The 20300-nt window shown below is 37.3% G+C and overlaps 1 protein-coding gene across 2 annotated transcripts in view; it reads left to right on the top strand.

The window, feature by feature from the left end:
- Positions 1–4: 4 nt before the first annotated feature.
- The window catches only part of MDN1 (midasin AAA ATPase 1), a 98934-nt gene continuing 78638 nt past the window's right edge, over positions 5–20300 (top strand). For both annotated transcript variants that reach the window (XM_065833421.2, XM_071806757.1), the window contains exons 1-12: positions 5–242; positions 5900–6126; positions 6674–6898; positions 8405–8512; positions 8590–8782; positions 10727–10939; positions 12237–12368; positions 13879–13982; positions 15758–15872; positions 17565–17758; positions 19045–19126; positions 19830–19925. In XM_065833421.2, coding sequence (XP_065689493.2) covers positions 144–242; positions 5900–6126; positions 6674–6898; positions 8405–8512; positions 8590–8782; positions 10727–10939; positions 12237–12368; positions 13879–13982; positions 15758–15872; positions 17565–17758; positions 19045–19126; positions 19830–19925 — 1788 coding nt within the window. In that variant the 5' untranslated portion in view covers positions 5–143. The remainder of the gene's footprint in view (positions 243–5899; positions 6127–6673; positions 6899–8404; positions 8513–8589; positions 8783–10726; positions 10940–12236; positions 12369–13878; positions 13983–15757; positions 15873–17564; positions 17759–19044; positions 19127–19829; positions 19926–20300) is intronic.

The raw sequence follows: 20300 nt of genomic DNA on the forward strand, positions 1-20300 counted from the left end.
AAGCGGAAGCTGGGGCTTCGCTGCGCGTCCGCCTCGCGCCCCACGTGCCGCGCGGTCCGTGCTGCCGGCGTTTGGGCGCGTGGCTCCTTCCCGCTCCCGCCTCTCCCCTCAGCGCGTCGCCCGCGCTCCGGCGGCGGAGGAGGATGGCGGAGCTGCGGTTCTGCCTGGCGGAGCCGCTGCAGCTGGTGGCACGCAGGAACGAGAAGAGCAGTGCGGAGCTCAGCAGGTTCCTGGCGAAACAGGTGAGCGGCGAGGTTCACGGCCTCCCTGCCCCCGGGCGGGTCTCGCAGTGTCCCCCGCGCAGGGAAGAGGACGCGTTTCACTGCCTTCCCCCCCTCACCGCGCCGCCATCTCCTCCCGGCAGCTTTGTCTGCTGCCCGCCCCGCCCGGCGACCCCTCCCGCCCCCTCGCACCGGAGCCGCTCGACGGGAGCACACCCTCCGCTCGCTTTCCGTGCGACCCAGTTACGGTTCTTTCCCCTCCCCGCCCCTTTCAGGGTTGTGCGAGTGGAGTCTTGTGGGGTGGGTTCTCCCCTGTCCCCTGGTACTTCTCCTGTTGCGCTTGCTGAGAAGGCATTTTGCCCCGCGGTTAGAGATTTCAGTATCTTCCTTGTCGCTTAAGGTAGCTCTGAAAACACGAGAGCCAGAGATGGCATGTTGTTTAGAGAGCCCTGAGATCGTATCTAGTCCCTTAGCTGCAGCATGTTATCCTGGCTATATGCATGTCTTCTTTAATTGCCTTGAAACAGTCTGTGCGGTAGAAAGGTAGAGGACTGAATTTTCTAGGATTTGCCTAATTTTTTAAATCTCAATGTGGTGCTCTTCTCACTGGCTTCATATCTTTTGACTACCTTAACTTTGCAAAGCACACCTGTATTCTAGGTGAGTTGAGACCTAGCTTGTTTCTGTCTCTGAAATACTTAAAGGCATCTAATAACAGAATATCGATGCATTAGATGTTATATTTTTAATACTTTTCAGAATAGAGCTTTTGAAGCACTTCAGTTGTGTACGCGCTTTGGGGCTCAAAATCCATATTTCAGTTTGAGTATCTAGGAAACATCCCACTTGTTTGAATATGAAAAGTCTAAATTATATTTTTTTCAGACTGTTGTCTTCCAGTCTGAATTGCTGTTGCTTAGTTATGTTTGGGGAAGGCTTTCATACTGGTGATGGAGGTTCTCTGTTAGTAGACAGAAGGCTTTTTCTATCAGTATAAATCATAGGATCAAAGTGAAATTAACATGAATATATATTTCTGTGTTGGAGAGATGATGCTAACTGGTGGGAAAGCAGTGATGAAGAGCTGCTATTCAAGAGAAAGACACAGCTGAGAAATAGAGATGAGGATAAAGCGGATACGTAGTGTAGCATACAGATGGAGCGGTGAACCAGAAGTGAGTGACCCAGATCTGAGACTGGGAAAGAGACTGTGCCCTTTCCTTTCTGGCAACTGTTTTGAGATATACTTCAGGTTTACAAGTCTTGCTAGGTGTAAATTATTAAAGAGTGATTACATACAGAGAGCCTGGAACAGCACATTAATGAATAATGAGATGTTTTTTTGAAAACTGAATTGCTATTTCCAAGGTTGGAAGCTGCAGATCTAGGAGTATGTTTGGCTTATCTTGCCGGTGAACTACCACTGACCAGTGAACCACCACTGACTCCAGGCATCATACCCGATTTCCTACCAGTTGCTTTGTATGTAACTTGGGAAGCATGCATTCTGGAAACCTAGAGCTCTCTTTGCTCTGTAGCTTCACTGCATCTTTCTGGCATCTTATTTCTTCAGTATTCCATAATAGAATGGAACTTGCACTCAACTGCTAAGTAAGGAACAGTCTTTTGAGATTGATAGTAAAGCACTGTTTATGTGGTGGTGGAAGATCTTGCTGTTTGTGCTTCAGTATGTAATAGAAACAGAACCTTTTCTGTATAATGTTTGTATACCATTAACTCTGTAAAGGTACAGCAAATTTCTGTATTCTCAATGAGGAAAATTGGATGAAAAGCTCTCTAAAACAGTCCTTGTTTCCTGCCTATTTCGTGGGTAATTTAAGCAAACTGTATAAGCAGTAGGGCTCCACAAATGCTGGAATGTGCTTCTGCTTCTGTATGTTACTAAAGGTCTGTTTGAATCAAAACATTTCCCTGTGTAGAATTCCAAATGCAGATTTTGTGCAAATGAGTGTATTTTGGCTCCCTGTGGTGGTATATTTTTAGTAGAGAGGTTCATTAATGTGAAGGTGAAAATGTTATCAGGAATGGAACTTTAGTACAAAAATATCCTTATTCGTTTCTGCCCTTTGTGTCTGCCACTATACATATGTGTAGAGACATAAATCAGAAAACTTGACCCTTTTGGATATTTCTTCTGTTTAGTCTATAGAACCATCTTAAGTGAACTGGCCATCTCAAGCACGCCATTTTAGATCTTCTGTTCTATTCTGTTGATGTTTTAGCTTGTTATCCTTCATTTTGCCTTTCATTTTTCTATGTAGGCTCTTATTTATAGCCCTTCAGTCTTCACATTTGATGCTGAGAAGTGCCTTTATTCCTTTGGGTTTTTTTAGTAAATTTAGGAAAAAAAAAAGTTGACCTAGCTGTCCCAAATTCACCCAGCTGCTCATTGGCTGTCAGAAAAATGTCCTGATGTCCTGGCAACTAAGACAGGCAGGTTTTGTCCTAAAATATTACTTTAGCTTTTTATTTGATAGATGAATTAGGCTTTACATCATGTAGCATTATAAATAAGGGAAGATATCTTGCACTTTTTCTTCCATACTGGAGTGTATTCTCGTCTCCTACTGCTGCTAGTGGTGTTTTTTTGGCTGTGGTTTTTTTTTTGGAGACAATGTATTAATAAATACAGCGATACAAAGTCAAAGAGAACATTCTCGCTATCCTTGAAGGAGCAGTCTGTCCAGCTCTATTAAATATGATGTACTGGAGGAGGTGTGGGAAGTTATAGCTTGTTCTGCAGGTAGTTGAAGCTATCTTGTTCTTGTGAGACTACATGTCTTCCTGCCTTTTTACTTTTTTTCTTGAAATATGTGAGTTATAAAAAGACTGCAGGCTCATGTTTTGCTGCATCTCATTGAAGTGGACAGCTGCCAAAAAGCGTGGTCCTACTTAGTTCTCTTTTTGCTTATTCCCAAGGCCAAGCACCACCTTTCTGTTGCTTCTCTTGTCCTGAAACTAGTGAGTGTGCTGATGTGGAAAATCTATCTGTTCAATGTTCCCACCCAGTGGAAGACTTTGAAAGATGGATTAATTTGGATCATCTTGCCAAATTGATTGCTGCAGAGTCATACAGTGTTAGAGCTGTTGTATAAGGGAACTGAGCCAAGAACCTGTGTTTCTGTGTTGGAGGGAAAGAAGAATCTCCCATGTGCACCCGTTGTGCCCTCCTGCTCTATAGAAATGTCCCATTGTTAGATCTATGTATGGTGTCATGTTCTGTGGAAGCACCTGTAAGCCACCATCAGAATTGTGGCTTTCACATAGGCGCAGATTGTTCCTTGCTGTGATCTTTTCACTTGGTAATCTTGTGTTTTGGATTAACTCAGTTCTTATAAAGATTTCTGTACATTGTGAGCACTGAGTAAATGTAGTGTGTAGTTTGGGAAGGAGATGTGCAGCATGCTGCCAGAGGAACAACTGGGATCATGTTTGACTCCAGGTGTCACTCCGAGCTGTGCTTCTGTTTAATGTCTCTTTCATTAATAATACACAATGTGTGTATAAATCCTATTTTTGGAGGGACAGTCTTATGTGATGTTTTCTTAAAGCAGCTGTTTGGAACTGTGGGTGAAAATTTACTATCCCAGATTTGAACACCAGAATCAAACACTTTCAGGTCAGCTGTCCTTTGCTACTGATTGAGAAAGTTGGGTATTTCACGAAGCCACCTTTAGTTAAAAAACCCCTCTGACAGTATTCTTCTTTTCAAACAGTTTTTAATTTAGATTCTGAAAGCCTCTGAAATCAAACAGATGGTCTCTTTGTAGAATGAGAATGTTGCCACTGTGATTTTAGAACAGTGTTATATGTCTGAAGGGTACTATAATACACACAATGATTAAAAAACTGCATGCTCTCACAAAATTGCTAATGGAATGGATTTATTATACAGTAGGCATGTAACTGCAGAATTTTACTGAGTCAGTTACCTAATTTTATTGTTAACTGTTCCTTTTATTTGATATTCAAAGCTCTGGTTAATAAATTAAGCGCCTTGTTTGGGTAGCCAAAGATGTAATTGATTTGAAGACCAAAGGTGGTACTTTTTTTTTTTTTTTTTTTCAGTGTAATTGGTCTCCAGTTCCTTTGAGAAACCTTGGAACTGCTTGTCAGTCATTTTGCCGCTCAAAATGTGATCCCCTCTAATGAACAGTGTCTTGCTTGCTCTGTGATGAATGTGAACCTTCAGCTCCATTTTTAAAATTATTGTTGCTGCTGTTCTTATAGATGAGAGGTAGATAAACATACCATGTTTTGTAAAAATAAACATGAAGCATTTAAGAAACTGCTTACAATTAATGTAACATTTTTGATGCTTGTAGTGTATATAGTGCAGTTTCCCTGATTTCTTACATGCTGTTATGGGATGAATATCTTTTCAAATGCAGGAGACGGAAGGAACTTGAACAAGTATGCATGTATTCAAGAAGCATGTCGCCAGTGGTATAACCTTAGGGGGTCACCCTTTCAAAGGCAAGGTGTAGGACCTCTGCAGTCCTAAGCTTTTATTTATCTTCTAACAATGAAACCGTCCTATCTGCAGGCCCAGGGGCAGGTTTACCTGCATAACAAATGTCTAGTAGAAGCAGAAATTGGCTGCATGTATTACTAAAACAAAAGTCTACCTGAATATTTCTGTAAGAGTTTAGTAAGTGATTGTTTTGTTTGGAAAGGGCTTAGCTGTATTTACTGTTTGCCAAGAAAGCTGCTACAGTGCAAATTCATAATCCCGTTTTTTCACAAATCAAAACTACTTCTACTGTATTATATGCTAAACATCATGGAAGTGCAGAAATGCTTGGATAATAACATGAGCTCAAAGACCAGATAAATGTAAGCATAATATACAAGAAATGGGTGATTGTTCTTCAGTAACAAAGTTGGAAAAGTTGGAGGGGATGTGAGGGGAGATATGTGTGTGATTTTTGTTTGTGTGTGTGTGTTTGTTTGTTTGTTTGTGTGGTTCTTTTTTTGTTTAGCTCCCTGATTCCCCCGCCACCCCCCCAGCAGATGTGAATATGTTTTCCATCTATTTTAAAGCCTAATATTTTCTTTTGCACTAAAAGACCATTTTATATAAAAATAAGAAAAATGTCAACTTCAAAACTGCAGATACGTGCTGCTTCTTGTCTAGAGCATTGCTCACTGTGATTGCTATCAGAAATATGGAAATAAGGTTGTGATCATGATTGATTGAATGGGTTTTTTTTGAAAAGAGATAGTGAACATGATGCAACAAACTGTTTTTAGAACTTGGATTCTTAAATGTCTTGTGGTTTTCATGAGATCAAGCTGTTGAGATCAGTGGGAATTCTATGAACAAAGATGTACTGTTATAACATTTACCCAATTTTTTCTTCAGAAAAAAATTTAATATTATTTGCTTTGTGTTTCATCGGTATAATATAATTTAGTATTTTGGGACTTGTATGTAATTTCTATGGTGTTATTCTGCATGTCACTCATGTTTCCCAGTTTTTTTAAATATGGAGAGCTGTGTAAAGTACGTACTTCCATTGGGAATTTTGGACTTGTTTCTGTTTTTTGAGAGATTTGTTCCTATAAAATTCACTATGAGTCCTGCATGAATTGTTCTGAAGCTAAAAGTCCAAATCACTTCCCATTTAACCTGTTCTTTCTTTCCATTCATCTAGATTTGGACTCAGCAGGATCGGCAATGCATCCTCGATACTTTAGCACAGTTACTACTGGATAAAGAATGTACTCTATTGATTGGTCGTCAAGTTCGACCGATCTTGTTGGATTTGTTAGAAAGAAATGCAGAAGCCATTAAAGCTGGTGGCCAAATCAACCATGATCGGCATGAAAGGCTCTGTGTAGCAATGAGCAAGCTGGTTACTGACCACCCTGATGTTTTGCCGTGAGTAATGTCGTGTCCTTTTGTTTGATGTTCGAACTTAAGGAGTAAATGATCGTCGGAGTTCACTGATGACAGAGGTGAAGTTAGTTTGGATTGTCTCCTACAATAAAAAATGCATTTTGAATTGAATGATTTAGAAAACATGAGTCTTAAACACAACTTATTTAAATTGTGTTGTAAGATCTAATGTTATTTTCATCTTGATGATCAAAAGAAAAGCAAAACAGCTGGCCTAAAACTTGCTCACAACCAAAATCTCTGCATTTAAGGTTAGACAAATCAGTATTTTTCAGTAAATGAACAATCGAAGAGATTTCTTCAAAGGCAGTGCTGTTTCCACTTGGTAATTAAGTAATGATTCCTAATAAGGAAAAGTATCTGTTGTCAGCTAGTTGCTGAAGTGGTTGTCTTTCCCAAGTGTGGACAAATATAGGCCTTAGGTCTCAGTATACTGTCTCGGGACCTATGTCCTGACATTTTGTTAGTGGCTATTTTTTCTTTTCTCTGGCTTAGATGTCTGTGTTCCATCTCTTTCTCTCTTCTAAAGGTTTGCTTTAAGGTATTTTAAGAATACATCACCAGTTTTCCAGAGGCTTTTCCTGGAGAGCTCAGATGCAAACACAGTCCGATATGGACGCAGGCGAATGAAGTTACGAGACCTCATGGAGGCAGCTTATAGATTTTTACAAAAGGAGCAATCAGTTTTCCGAGAATTATGGGACTGGAGTGTGTGTATTCCACTCCTAAGAAGTCACGACACTTTAGTCCGCTGGTAAGTTAAACCCCCCTAGATCTTCTCCATTTAAAAGATGTATCTGTATCTTGAATTGTGTTTAACCGTGTTCACATGCAAAGAGAAAAGAATCTTCTTTTGTACTGATGGTATCTACCTATGCTTCTTACTTATCTTTTAAAAGCTGTAGTCATGTATCACAGAGTGAAACATAAGCTAGCTCTTAGTTGTGATTAAAGCTGTGGTCTGGAGAATCCTTTCAAATAACTTCAGTGTACTCAAGTTGAATTCATGGGAGATGGTGAATTTATCACCTCTACTGTAAGCCTGTTGGTGTATTGCATGCATTCTAGCAGGTTAGCCTAGAAAAATGTAGACATAAATGTACTCTTACTCCAACTCACATTACAACTATTCTGGTTGATATGCTATTAAGGAGGTTGGTTGGTTGTTTTCTATTGCTTGTGTATAGACATTTCAGCCACTGAAAAGCTTTGCTTATTTAAGCTATGCTTCCAAATTGGCTTTGTTGCAGACTTTGCATGTGGTTTTGGTCGAGTGTTTTATGTTAGGTGTCTGCCTGCAGGGTTTCAACCTAGTCGCATAATCTACCTTATTTATGTGAGTAGTAATATTGGTAGTGCCTTTTATTAATTTAAGAAAAGGTCTTGAATAGTAAACATGAATTCAGAATTATGGTAGTAACACATAATTTTAAAATAAGGTGTATAATTTAAGAAGGGCAGAAACATGAGTGGTGACAAATCTGTTGGCCATTTAGGAAGCTCTTCAGGATGACATACACTTAAATAGTCTCAAAAAAAGAAACAGAATTTCTAGTTCATTAACTGGTATTGGCTTACCTGTTCAGCTAATAATCTTGAGTGAATGATCTGACTTTTAAATTTTGTCATGAATCAATCTTCTGGCAACTCTTTTTCTTCCCCCACTGCCAAGCTTATTGAAAGCTTTGTTCTTGAAAAGTAGAAACAGTGGTATAATAAATGAAAAGTGTTTTATGATTTGTATTAAATGACTTCTTTTTACAAGGCAGCTTTATATAGTAATGAAGACTTGGGAGCTGTTGGCTTCTTTTGGCACTGAGTCTTGAGTTCATGGTGTTAGGGTTATCTTAGAAATGTCATTAAATAGAAAGCAATTTTGAAAGGGAAATGGTAGTAGGAGAAGAAAAATATCAAGCAAAGAAAACCCAGTTTTCATTGTCTCATATATTTACCTTCATTTATTTGGGAAAGTGCTCTCCTTTACTATATTTCTGTTGATCATTCAGTCCTTCAGAGAAAGGTTAGCTAGTTGGTGTATAAATGATAAAGTGTGCCGTGGTAGAATTGCTTTTTTTCAGTTCTGAGGTATTTCTCTAATATTAAAGAACAGTACGCATAGCCCTAAAATTATTTCTATGAAGAAAGTTTTCTGTATGTTTTGTTTTTCCAATCTTGATATTTTGGGTTGCAATTGACAGTTGTCAAACTAAATTTTATAAGACTATGTTTTGACATGTTTTATTCTAAATGTAATTTTTAGGTATACTTCAAACTGTCTTGCTCTGGTTACATGCATGAATGATGAGCATAAATTATCTTTCCTGAAGAAGATATTCAATGCTGAGGAGCTGATACATTTCAGACTAAGGTAAGAATGCTTAAAATCTTGCACTCTCTGTTTTTCTTGATGGCTTTCAGTTGAGTTAATAAACATGGATTTCACAGGCTGCTAGAAGAATGTCAGCTGCAGAATGTGGAACAAGCCCTTGTTTTGGCCAATCCAGACTCCTCATTTTGGCAGAAGGAGAAAGAACTTCAGTATTCACAAGGGCATATTGTATCGGGTGACCTCTCTGCAAATGTAGTAACTGTATGTGGTATCGTGCTACCTAGACTACAGCTTGTTTCTGAAGAGCAGGTATGTAACCCAGGGTGCAGTCTGTGCCTTTTTTTTAAGAATTCCTAAATGCAGTGAACTGCTTAAATGATGTTGAGATACCATGGGTAATATGTGTATCTTTAGCTTTCTTGATGTGTGCTGTAAGTTAGAGTTGCATAATATTGACACTACAAAGAAGCTGTGCAGTGGAATGACGCAATGAAGACATAATAGTGCTGTTCATGTTATCTTCATGTAGAGGTTCTTACGAATATACTACAAAAGAATGTTCAGTCTTACGTAGTATTTCCAGTCCACATCAGGGTGATATTCCAGAGCTGAGCAAAGCCAGGGTCAGGCACAGTTGCCTTTACCTGCATGAAGTAGTTTTTTTGTGCTCTACAGACATGTCATGAACAGCCTTCCTCCAAACATATTCCTAGTTCTTATCTTAAAAGAAAACAAAGCTGCTACTTACTCTTCTAGAAGACAGAAAAAGGAGAGAGGAAGTGAGCAAGAACTTGTTTTCTCAACTTGAGTGAAGTAATGTAGAATGCAGTGCCTTACAGTTTTAGGAAGATTGTTGAAGGCATAAGCATTTTTAAGCAAACAGTATTTAACCTTTTTTGTCTTGAGATGGTGTTCGTTTTGAACTGTTTGGGTTCTTCTTTGTAACTGCAGCCACTGTTCTTGACTGTTCTAGCTCTTTGCTGAGTATTTCTATTTGATTTTGTGACACTGATCTACAAACAAAGGACAAAGAACAGAATGAGGACTACCAATATCCAGAATTTCTTGAGTAGCACAAACAAGGAAAGAGGAATTTCCTCCAAAATTCTTCCCACTCCCCAACTTCTGTAGTTGGATTTCCTGTATTCTAGCTTTGTGTATAGGATTGAGAGTGTGGTTTGAAATTCATTGCAGCAACAGAAACTGTATAGCTGTTTAAGGAGATTTTTACTCCCATGCCAGACTTGCTGCTGCAGCTGTGCTGAAACTGGGCCATGCTGTAAACTGGATTGCTGAAAAGATACTCTTTGTCTATGAGGGAGGAGACAACTTCCTCAAAAGGCATACTTTTATTTTTTGAATAGCCACAGGTATTTCACTGATCTGGTATGCAGTGTAGTTCAAGTTTCATTAGGGAGGTGGTTCCAGTTACAGCTGAGGAGGTGTGATGGAGAGGTAAGAGTAAACTATGAGGGAAAGCAGGTACTCTTGAAACTAGCAGTGTCAACCAGACAAGTACCTGAAACTGTATCTGAAAAGAAGATCAAACTTAAATACAAGACACTCGTTTCGATGCAGTATGTACTCTGGTTTCTTTTCTCTGTGCCTTTCAGCAGGAAAGCACTAATTTTTGTGCTGTACACTTACATCGAAATGCCTGTAGGAGAGTTAAAATACTTGGAAAGTATCTGTAGCATTGATAAATTACCATTCAATAAACTACATTAATTGCATTTTGGATAAAATTTAAATGTTACTGAATTTACGTATTTTTCTTTTCATGCACTGAATTTGATGATCTTATACTTTGGCCTGTGCAGAAGGAAGTAAATACAACAGTTAATATTCATACATGCATCATCTGAATCTAACTGCTATTTGATTTGTCCTGTGATTTGGATCCATTCCGGTGACTTAATTTCACTTATATTGCAAAATGTATTTGATTGGCATATGTTATGATTGAATAGTTACTATGCCTGTACTGACTACTTGGTGTGAATTCCCTGTGGGAACAAATTGTACATATACTTTACTAAGTGTTTCACCTATAATAGGTTTTTGATGAAATATATTTTAATATCTATCATTAAATACAGCTTTAGAATCCTTTATTTTATTTGACATGTGTTGACAGATCTGCAGGCCAAAATTTTCAAGTTGTCAGACTCACTTTTGGAATTGTTCTCTGTTGTACAACCTGGAAAAAAATAACAGTTTCAGTGTAGTAACTCATATTTTATGTTTGAACAGGAAAGTAACAGCAACAATTTTGTGTTGGTTGAATCTGCCTTCACAAATCTTCAAAACCTTGCTATTGCTGTAGCATATCAGAATCCTGTTTTATTAGAAGGACCAATAGGATGTGGCAAAACTTCTTTAATTGAATATTTAGCATCCGTTACAGGAAGAGCAAAACCGCCTCATATTTTGAAAGTCCAGCTTGGGGATCAAACTGATAGTAAGGTAACTGGTGTTGTTTTATATTTGGATGATCGGACATAATTTTTACTTAGAGCATGGACTTAAACATTATTTTATATAGAACTTTAACTTTTTACCCTAAGACCTCAGAGCCCCCAACTCTGTACTATAGATCTTAATATTGGTGAGAATAAATAAATGTGAAGAAAAGTCAGAGTTAAATTTCAGTAGGTTTTAAATTCTGTGCATAATTGTGCTGTATCTGTTTCATTCAAATTATGTTTTATTGTGGTTGTTCTATGTGGAAGAGCCCTATTGATTTTTTTTAAATAGTATTATTTTTATTTAAAAATTATTTGTATTGAGAAAAAAATTATTCTAAGATTGCTCAAGCTGGTGCTGAAGGTTGTATGGACACTTATTTCAGTTTAAGTGAGCTAATGTCAGTTTAATCTGATCCCACTTTTTTGTGGTAAAGCTGAGATGAAGTAAGATCTTGTGGTGCTGAGGACACTTTTAATCACGTAATAGTGATCTAACTCTACCTGTAGAGATAAAACCAGAGGTGAAGATAATTTCACATTCTTCTGGATTTGCATATATATATATATTGATATTGATTTATGTTGTTTGGCTCAATTTATATTTAGTTTTCCAAGGTGATCAGTGTCTACCAGAAGTGCTACATGAAGGTTTTTATTAGCATGCATAAGCACCTTCTTTACTTGCATAGAACAGTTGATCTCACCATCTCACGACTGTTCTCTACAGAAGTATCATTTCATACATATGAGTATGACCACAATATTAAGAAAAAAAATGTTGAAGTTCAAGGTACGAAATATGAAATGTAAATTAAATGAGAAAAGTAGTGAAACCATAAACTTAATTATTTAAGGAATGCTTAAATGTGGAAGTTATGACTTTACAGGGAAGCAACGCTTGACTGATTTTGCGTGTTTGAATAACTTGCTTTACAATTCCTCTTACAAATTTCTCAAAAATGTAAAATAAAGTTCAGTGCAACCCTAGACAATTCTGTATGTTATACTATTAATTGTTAATTGTGGTGGCACAGCTCTGTAAATTGACTTCCAATTATCTGGTTCATTTTAATTACTGTTTCAGTTAGATTATCGTAGGTGGGGAGGGGTGAAACTTTTTTTCCTTAATTAAAAAAGTGTAATGATGGGCACAGATTATCAGATGGATTGTTTACTAATGTGAAGGCTGAGTAAGTGTTACTTATATATCAACTTTAGTAGTTTGAAGTTTTTACTCTGAGTTTTTAAGGGATGTAATGAGCAGGTCTCTAATTTACTGATTATTTCTGTTTTAGATGCTGCTTGGTATGTATCGTTGTACAGACGTACCAGGAGAGTTTGTGTGGCAACCTGGAACCTTGACACAAGCTGTTACCCAAGGTCATTGGATACTTCTGGAGGATATTGATTATGCCCCTCTGGATGTGGTATGTAGGTTCATGTTTGCTGTAAAGTACTAGTCTTAAGGCACATACTAGTAATTTTTGAAGTCTAATCACCATGAATTCTGCAGCAGCATGCTGAAAATACTGCCCCATTTAAAATAGATTAGAAAGAATGAATCTGTCTTCATTCCTATCATAGTATGCTGAATTAGTTCTTGTCATCGTTTTAGGGAAGTCATGACATTGCCACTGATGCCATATTTCACTCTGAAGATTTAAACTGACACTGATAATGAGCTATGTGTCTTTTAAGTTGTGTTTTAATATTTTAAAACAAATGTGGCCCCAAGCACCACAGAATATCATCCATGTATTGGAGTTGTGCTGTTAAGAAGGTACTGGGGGCATTTTTAGTGTTTTCTTGTGTGGGTTTTTTTTTTAGTTTTGTAGTTAGTTTGTTTTTCTTACACATTTCTTACCTCTGGCTTGGACATTAAAAGTGTTTTTTTACATTAAGCAGTATAGGTTTTAACAGATTTGCTATTTCCAGCTCCAGAACCACTAGTTAGACTGTCATCCTTCACTTTTGAAGTAATGGTTGCTGAAAGCATGTCTTCTGCAAGAACGATGTCATAAAGATGTTTTACTATATAGGCCTGCTCAACATTCTCCAGATAGTTATCTTATTTCATATCTGTTTTCATTTTGTATCATTTCATATGAGGCATTGTTTCTGTGACTAAATAACCGGACAGTTTGTTTACTGAGTTCTGGGCTTCTGAAATATAGGGAATTCATACGAATGCTGAGACATACTGCTTGTATATACTAGACAGTTTTTCACTGCCAGAGGGTCATGCACTTATTTGCTTCTGTGGACTTGGTTTGTTGCATTCCCTGTGTAGTATCTTGCATTCATCTCTCCTTTTCTTCAGGTCCTCCCTGCAGGCATCCTGTCTCCTTTCTCCATATCAAAGTCTCCACATTTGCCTCCCTTGGTGCTGAGGGATCATTGTGGTCCTACCTCCCTTCTTTCTTTCCACCATTATTACTGTCCTTCTGCATGGAAGTGTAGATTCATTAAACAGATACCGAGTTCTCCAGGGAGTAGCAATGTATACACTGAAAAATGTTGATGTTTGAGAACGTCATCTTTGAGATGCAGGTCATCTTTATTCAGAAGAAAATAAGCCTTCTGATGCAAAAGTGTCTAATAATTCATTTGACAATTCAAAATAAATACTTTTAATTTGAACTTGGCAGTGTAAAGACTGTAATTTCTGTTCTCTTATCGTTAAATCTGGATACAGGAGAAAGAAGATAGGTAAACATTACACCTCTGATTTCCACTGCTAATTAAAATTATTGGTGACTGCAGTTCCTGTTAGCATCACTTGAGAGTGCAGTCTGGGGAACAGCAGTTGCTGACAACGTAGTGGTGCTCAGTGGAAGTGCTGGAGCATCTCAAGTGTGAAATGAGTGTGGATGGGTGTGCTGTCTGCACAGCCTCACGGGCAAAAAAAAACATTTTATAAATTTTCTTCTCTTTCAGATCTCTGTGCTGATTCCTCTTTTGGAAAAAAGAGAGTTGCTGATTCCTGGCCGTGGTGACTGTTTAAAAGTAGCATCAGGATTCCAGTTTTTTGCGACCAGGAGGTAGGCTTTTAAAGTTAAATGAGGTTAAGAGCATGGATATCCTATTTTTAAGTCAAAGACAGGAAATGCAAAGTACTTGGGCAGGAGTATTTTAGCCATTTCCAATTAACAAGCAATGGAAGTCACAGAAGTTATGAGAGGAATTTTTTTCACTTTAGAGCAGCCTTATATTACTACTGGGTGAATCCAGTCTTTGTACAGAAAGGTCACTTCAACAGGGCTGAGGGAATGAAGCTTTCCAGGAGGAACCCTACAAAACCAACCCCTCACTGAAACAACATACCACTCTCAGCAATTACTGCGTAATGAATGTTTATGATTGATATTCACAAGGTGTCTTGACTGGCTAGTTTAAACAGCAGCTGTGTAAAAGACTTCGTAGTTTTGCGGATCTTGGGGTATTTGGTAGTCTGACTACTGAATGATTAGTTTTCTGGGGTTTGTTTTTCTTATTCCACCTCCTTAAGCAGTTGTATACGTGTATTCCCTGGAAGATATTTTGAGAGCTTCATGAATAATTTAAACTGAAACCTGCGTCTATAATGATATAAAGCTGTTTTGTTTGGGAGTCATGAAAAGAAAATAGAAGGCGAAAAAAAAAATAAAGAAAATCTGACTTGTGGAAGTTTATGTCAATATAGACATTTGTGATGTTTTCTAACCAGAAAAGAAGATTTAAGGTACTCTCTGCTTTCACTGCAGTAATGCCTCAGGCATCAGATGTCAAAATGTCTTCTTGTATATTAAGACATACTATTGTATCAAGATAAAAGGTTAGGATATCTACAAGGGGAATGGTTACATGGTTTTCAAATGTTTTATAGTTTACTTGAAAGCCTTTAACAAATTTTCCTGCTTTTATCTTCCTTCCATAAATTTATTATTTTCTTTTTTCCTTCTTTTTCTGGATTTGATTCTTTTGGATTCAGCTCTCTTTTGGTTGCCATATTTTCTAAGATTTTTTTCTTCTGTATACTTGGTAAACAGTTTATAGCAGCAAATTATAGTTTTGCATTGGGCTAGTTAGAGCAGATTCAGTAAGTCAGCTGCAGTTTCCAGCTGTGGAATATTATTTAACAAAACAAAACAACCAACAAACAAAAAATAACAAAAAAAACCAACCAAACAAACAAAAATACCAAACACAAAACCAAAAATCAAAACAACAAACCCACAACCACCACCAAAACAACCAAAAACCGTACCAAACACCAAACTCAGTATCTAACACTTTGCATGTGCAAGGCTACTTCCACAGTGTAACACATAGCTGCATAGTTAGTTGTCAGTTTAAAAACAAAAAAAAAAAAAAAAGAATGGACTGTGAGCCTGAAGAATGAGGAAAATAATCAGGAAAGACTGTAGAGGGCACAGGGACTAGAGATGCTTTTCTTCTCTGGAATAGAGCACAGATCCTTTAGGATCTGTGGAAGATATTTCCCAGGTCACTTCTGTCAGGCTTCTCTCTTTACAAAGGATTCTTCATGTTGCTTCTGATAGACTTATCGTCAGTTGTCTTTCTGCAAGTATCTCTAAGGAGATTTTGCACTGCAAGGTGGAATAACACTCTGATAAAAGAACAGATAATTTGAAAAGCAGAGATAGGCGAAGTAAGATATGTAACAGTACAGTGTCAAAGAGTGGGTGATCTGTACACGTGCATTATGCTGTAGCAGCAGCATGTAACATTATTTGATGTACAGGAATGCCCTGAAAATGTTGAATTATTCAGCAAGATCCAATATACTGTGTTTCTTCATTTTGCCTCGATTTAGGATATTCAGTTCTGGTGGTGGTTGGTACAGGCAGCAAAGCGGCCACGCTGCTCTGCTCGACAAATATTGGACCAAAATACATCTGGATAACATGAGCAAAGGAGAACTCAAGGAGGTATGGTGTGTGTTGCTCTATTGTGTCATGTGAATAATCATTTCAATTAAAGGTAATAAATGTTTTTCGATAATGAATTTGATCCTTATTTTTATCTTCAAGTTCCACAATACACCTTTATAACTGCAGATTTATCCTGCCAGTTTTGAAGTAAAATGGCAGTTTGTCAGGAAAATTCAAAGTGAATTGGACAAAGATTCCTGAACTTGCTTGATCAAACACAGTTCTGCTTTGAATGGGTCCAAGAAGAAAATTACTTTGCCATTTTGTAGCCCACAGAGATTTAAAACCAGATAAAATTAAGGAAAGAAAAATTGAACATACTTTAATCCTGAGTTCTGAACTTTGAGATTAAAACTAGTTGGTCAGTTATCAATTAAAAATAATTTGTTTCTGTTGATATCTTTTGTTATAATCTCTAGGGAATGTTTGCTTTGTGTAGTCCTTCAAAAAATTAAGGGAGCCCAGGGCTTAAATCGAAATAGAATTCTCTAGAGATTCTTCTTTTTAAAAGAGCCTTGCCTCAGGGAAAAGGGGGTGAAGAGACTCTAGCAGAAGAGTTGAAGAGAAAGTTCTGATTTTTCTAGAAAATAGTATTTCCATAGGATTCATTCACTCATTGGAACTTGTTCAGCAGCTAGCACAGTTATGGGTGACTTTAAATATCTGTGTGTTTTTCTGTTTTGTCATTTGTCAGCTAATTGTGTGAGGAATGGGGCAAGAACGGCACTTATTTTGTACTCCTAGATTTTGTTGGAGGGGGAGCAAGTAGAGACACAGGAAGGCCTTTGCAGACAGTTTACTGGAGATATACGCACTTGTGTGCTGTGGCTACTTCTACTACAAAGAGATCCACATGGGCGGGAATTCTAGGAAGCTGACAGTTGCAGTATTAAGAGAAGACTATCTGGCCAAACTGATGTCAAAGACAACCTCCAGGTTTTGACTGTCAAAACCTTAGAAAAAAGGAAGCTTCGGTGCTAAGTGTGTCACCACTAGGTTCTTTCTGTTCTTTTTTGTAACTTGGTAGCTCAAGTCACAAAAACATCGAAATCGAACACTGTGCAAGATTCTGTAGTACTTAAAAGAGATAGTGGTAGAAAACACTTGCTTGTCTTGAAAATAGACTGATGTTCTTCTGGTTTATCTTAAACTCGGTTTGGCAGGGTGAGACCAGGGTTCCTGGCATGTCTCTGTGAAAGGCTTATTTTTGGAAGCAATAATTTTGGTTGGCAAGCTCTAGTAGAGAGAGCTGAGCTGAAAGGAAATTACAGAAGAAAAACTAGCCCCTTAATGTGTCTTTCTCAGCACAGTGAATAGTCAACTTGAACGCTCAAAAAAAATCCGTCATAAGAAGACAGACAGGAGATAAGAGCTTTTGTTACCGGTCATGAAGTTGTACGATTGTGATTTGAGTTTAGATAGGGCTGAATGTACCTGTTGTTCTTCCTGTTATTTGTGCAAACGTATTAAATGAATTAGACTTGGCAAAATTCATTTTTTTGGCATCCAAATCAATATCATACATGTTACAATGACTTATTTTCTTCAGATGAGAGACTCCAAGAGAGCAGTTTTGTGCAGCTAGCTAGTTTGAGTATCTATTGAAGTGTGTCCTGTTAAAATCTGGGGGGGGGTGCTGGTGTTTTCCTTCTGATGCTAAAGATTTTTGTTTGTTTGTTTTGTTTTCAGGTTCTTCAAAGGCGATACCCCAACCTTGCTCTTGTAACTGATCACTTGCTAGACATTTACATTCACCTTACAGGAGATAAGTATCAGGCATCAGAAGACAGTGCTTCTGGCTCCATGAACATACCAGATGATTTATCAGAATCAAGATCAGAACATAAGAAACCAAATCTGGAAGGAAGAGAACTGTCTCTAAGGTTGCTTTTCTTCCACATTTATGAGAAGGAAGTTTAGTCAGCTAGCTTCAGAGATAGAAGGGTTTATCTTTTACCACTATTTAAAAAAAAACTAAGAAAAAAGTTTGAATAATTAAACTGGAATTTCATGAAAACTGGAAAAATCAATTTTTAATTTTAAAATAATGATTTTATGTATGTTGAAAAAAATATCAATCTGAATTATTTAGGGCTTCCTATTTGCTATATATTTTTTGAGGAAAAAGTTTAGGTTTTGTAATATGTGGTGCTGAGTTGATATCAAGCCACATAGATTATTTTTCAGTTCATTTTAACACAAAATACCAGTTTGTTAAGAACTGTTGACTGGAGTGTACCGTATAATGTTCTCACAATAGCTAGTAGGTAATGTTTTCAGCAGTTACATATATTTGCTCATCTAGATAATTCTGTATTAGACACTCAAAGCATTCCAACTTGGAGAAGACTGAAAATAACCAGATCTGTAATGTACCATTAATTTCAGAATTTTTATGATTAAATACAACTTGGAGTTCAGTTATTTCTTCCCCTCATACCAAATGTCAGTTTACTCCTGTGGAATTTCTGTAACTAGTGGTGCTTTGTGAATTAGTCAGTAAATACTAGGTGTGGGTAGTACCTAATGTTTTTGTGAAGCGTAAGAATGCCACTGTTTTTAAAACAGCATTTGTTTCTCTAGAATCAGGTATTTCGTTTTCTTGCCTTTCAGAAGTTTGTGTTGTTGATAAGGAATCAGTATCTTGAAAAAATAGTTTTTTATACATTTCTGGATAAAAAGCTTGCTACTTCTCATTTTTTCAATTTCGTAATTACTTTATGGTTTAATGGAGTATATGTTATCTACAGGGTGTTTCAGAAAGATGACCCAATTTGAAATCACTTCTATCTCTGCAACCGCTGCAAGGCACAGAGTTTCAAATTATTACCTCTAGGTTACTTAAACTTCATAAGTCATTAAACCATTTGTAAAATTTTAGGTAAGTGTATGATGCTGCTGTCATTAAATATACTGCTTTAAAATTGGGTACATCCTTTTCAAACACCCTGTATTTCTAAGCAGTGTATCTGAAAGCAACACTGTTGGTCTTTGTGTGCTCAGCTACTCTTTAAAATTATCATCCTATTTATATGTGTCTTCCCATGTACAACTTACACAACAACAAAATGTGCAATTGCCAGAAGATGACATAAGACATAAGCTGAACATGAAAGAACGTGCTGTGTGTTTTGGCTTGATTGTACCAAATATTTGTTTTTCTTTCTAGAGACTTACTGAATTGGTGCAGCAGGATTGCTTACAACTTTGACAGTAATTCTTCAACCACAGCAGTGAATATTTTTCAGGAGGTGCGGTAAGACTTGATCCAGAAATTGCTTACCCAAATTTCTAGCATTGTCTCACAAATCATTAAACACTCTATTTGGGAATGTGAGATTAGAATTTGTTTGGTTTTATTTGAGGCAATTGGGCTTTAGTTGGAATATTTGTGATCTGTCTGTTGGAGGCTTTCCTCACTGCTAGGAAAGTTGTTTGCAGTAATGTGCTGAAAGCCAGTCCAGACTTATTACTGTCATACAAATAACATGCTGCAACATAATTTTAACCAATATGAGCTGGGATGATTGCTTATGATGGAGAGTAAAAGATTTAAGAGCTTTCCTTTTTCTTTTAATATGAGGATTCTTTCCTATGCATCAATATATGTTCCAGGTTTGAAATTTTTCAGGTGTGCATTAGTCTGAGGTCATTTTAAGATGCGAGATCTCACAGTGTTACTTTTTCCATTTTGGTCCATTCATGTAAAAACAGCTTCTGTGACTGGACATGGAAAAGTTTTTACTTTCAGTAGAAACTCCCTATACTACAGAGTTCAGAAGTTCTTATTACATCCTTTTGAACTCCATTGTTTGATTTGATCTGTGGACAGTGAAATGATTTTATTTACCATGGCTAGATTGGATTCAGTCTCATGTAAATTAAGGTGGTGCTTGTCAGAAGATATCACATAAAATTTGTATTGATGGAGTTAGTTTGTTTTTGGTTTGACAGGCATTGGACTGTTTCACAGCTATGCTGTCCAACCAAGGGAACCGACAGAAAATGGCAAAAGTTATTGGAAGTAAACTAAACATTTCCAAGAAAAAGGTATGTTGAGCCATGATTAGTATTATGTGTGTTGATAGTATTCTATAGCTTGCAATTTTTGTAGTGATGAATTTAAATGTTTGTTCTGTTTTTCTTAAAAATTATGACCGTCTCTCTGTCCTAATCACTTTTTTAGCATTGAGGGTGGATCTATGTTTTTCTCCTGGTATATTTTCAGCTGTGTTTTTTTTTCTCTGAAAGTTCCAGTGAACCTAATGGCCTCCTCATGCAGAAGAAGAATCACACAGCTGGAACAGTGCAGTTGCTTAAGCACATGATACTGCTAGATGCACAGAGTAGTAAAAAAAGTGTTTTTTCTTTGGTGGTTACAGTGAACTTTAATCACTTGAACAAAGACATCAGAGAGAAACATAA

Source organism: Patagioenas fasciata, chromosome 3, assembly GCF_037038585.1.
Source record: "Patagioenas fasciata isolate bPatFas1 chromosome 3, bPatFas1.hap1, whole genome shotgun sequence".
NCBI classification, from domain to species: domain Eukaryota; kingdom Metazoa; phylum Chordata; class Aves; order Columbiformes; family Columbidae; genus Patagioenas; species Patagioenas fasciata.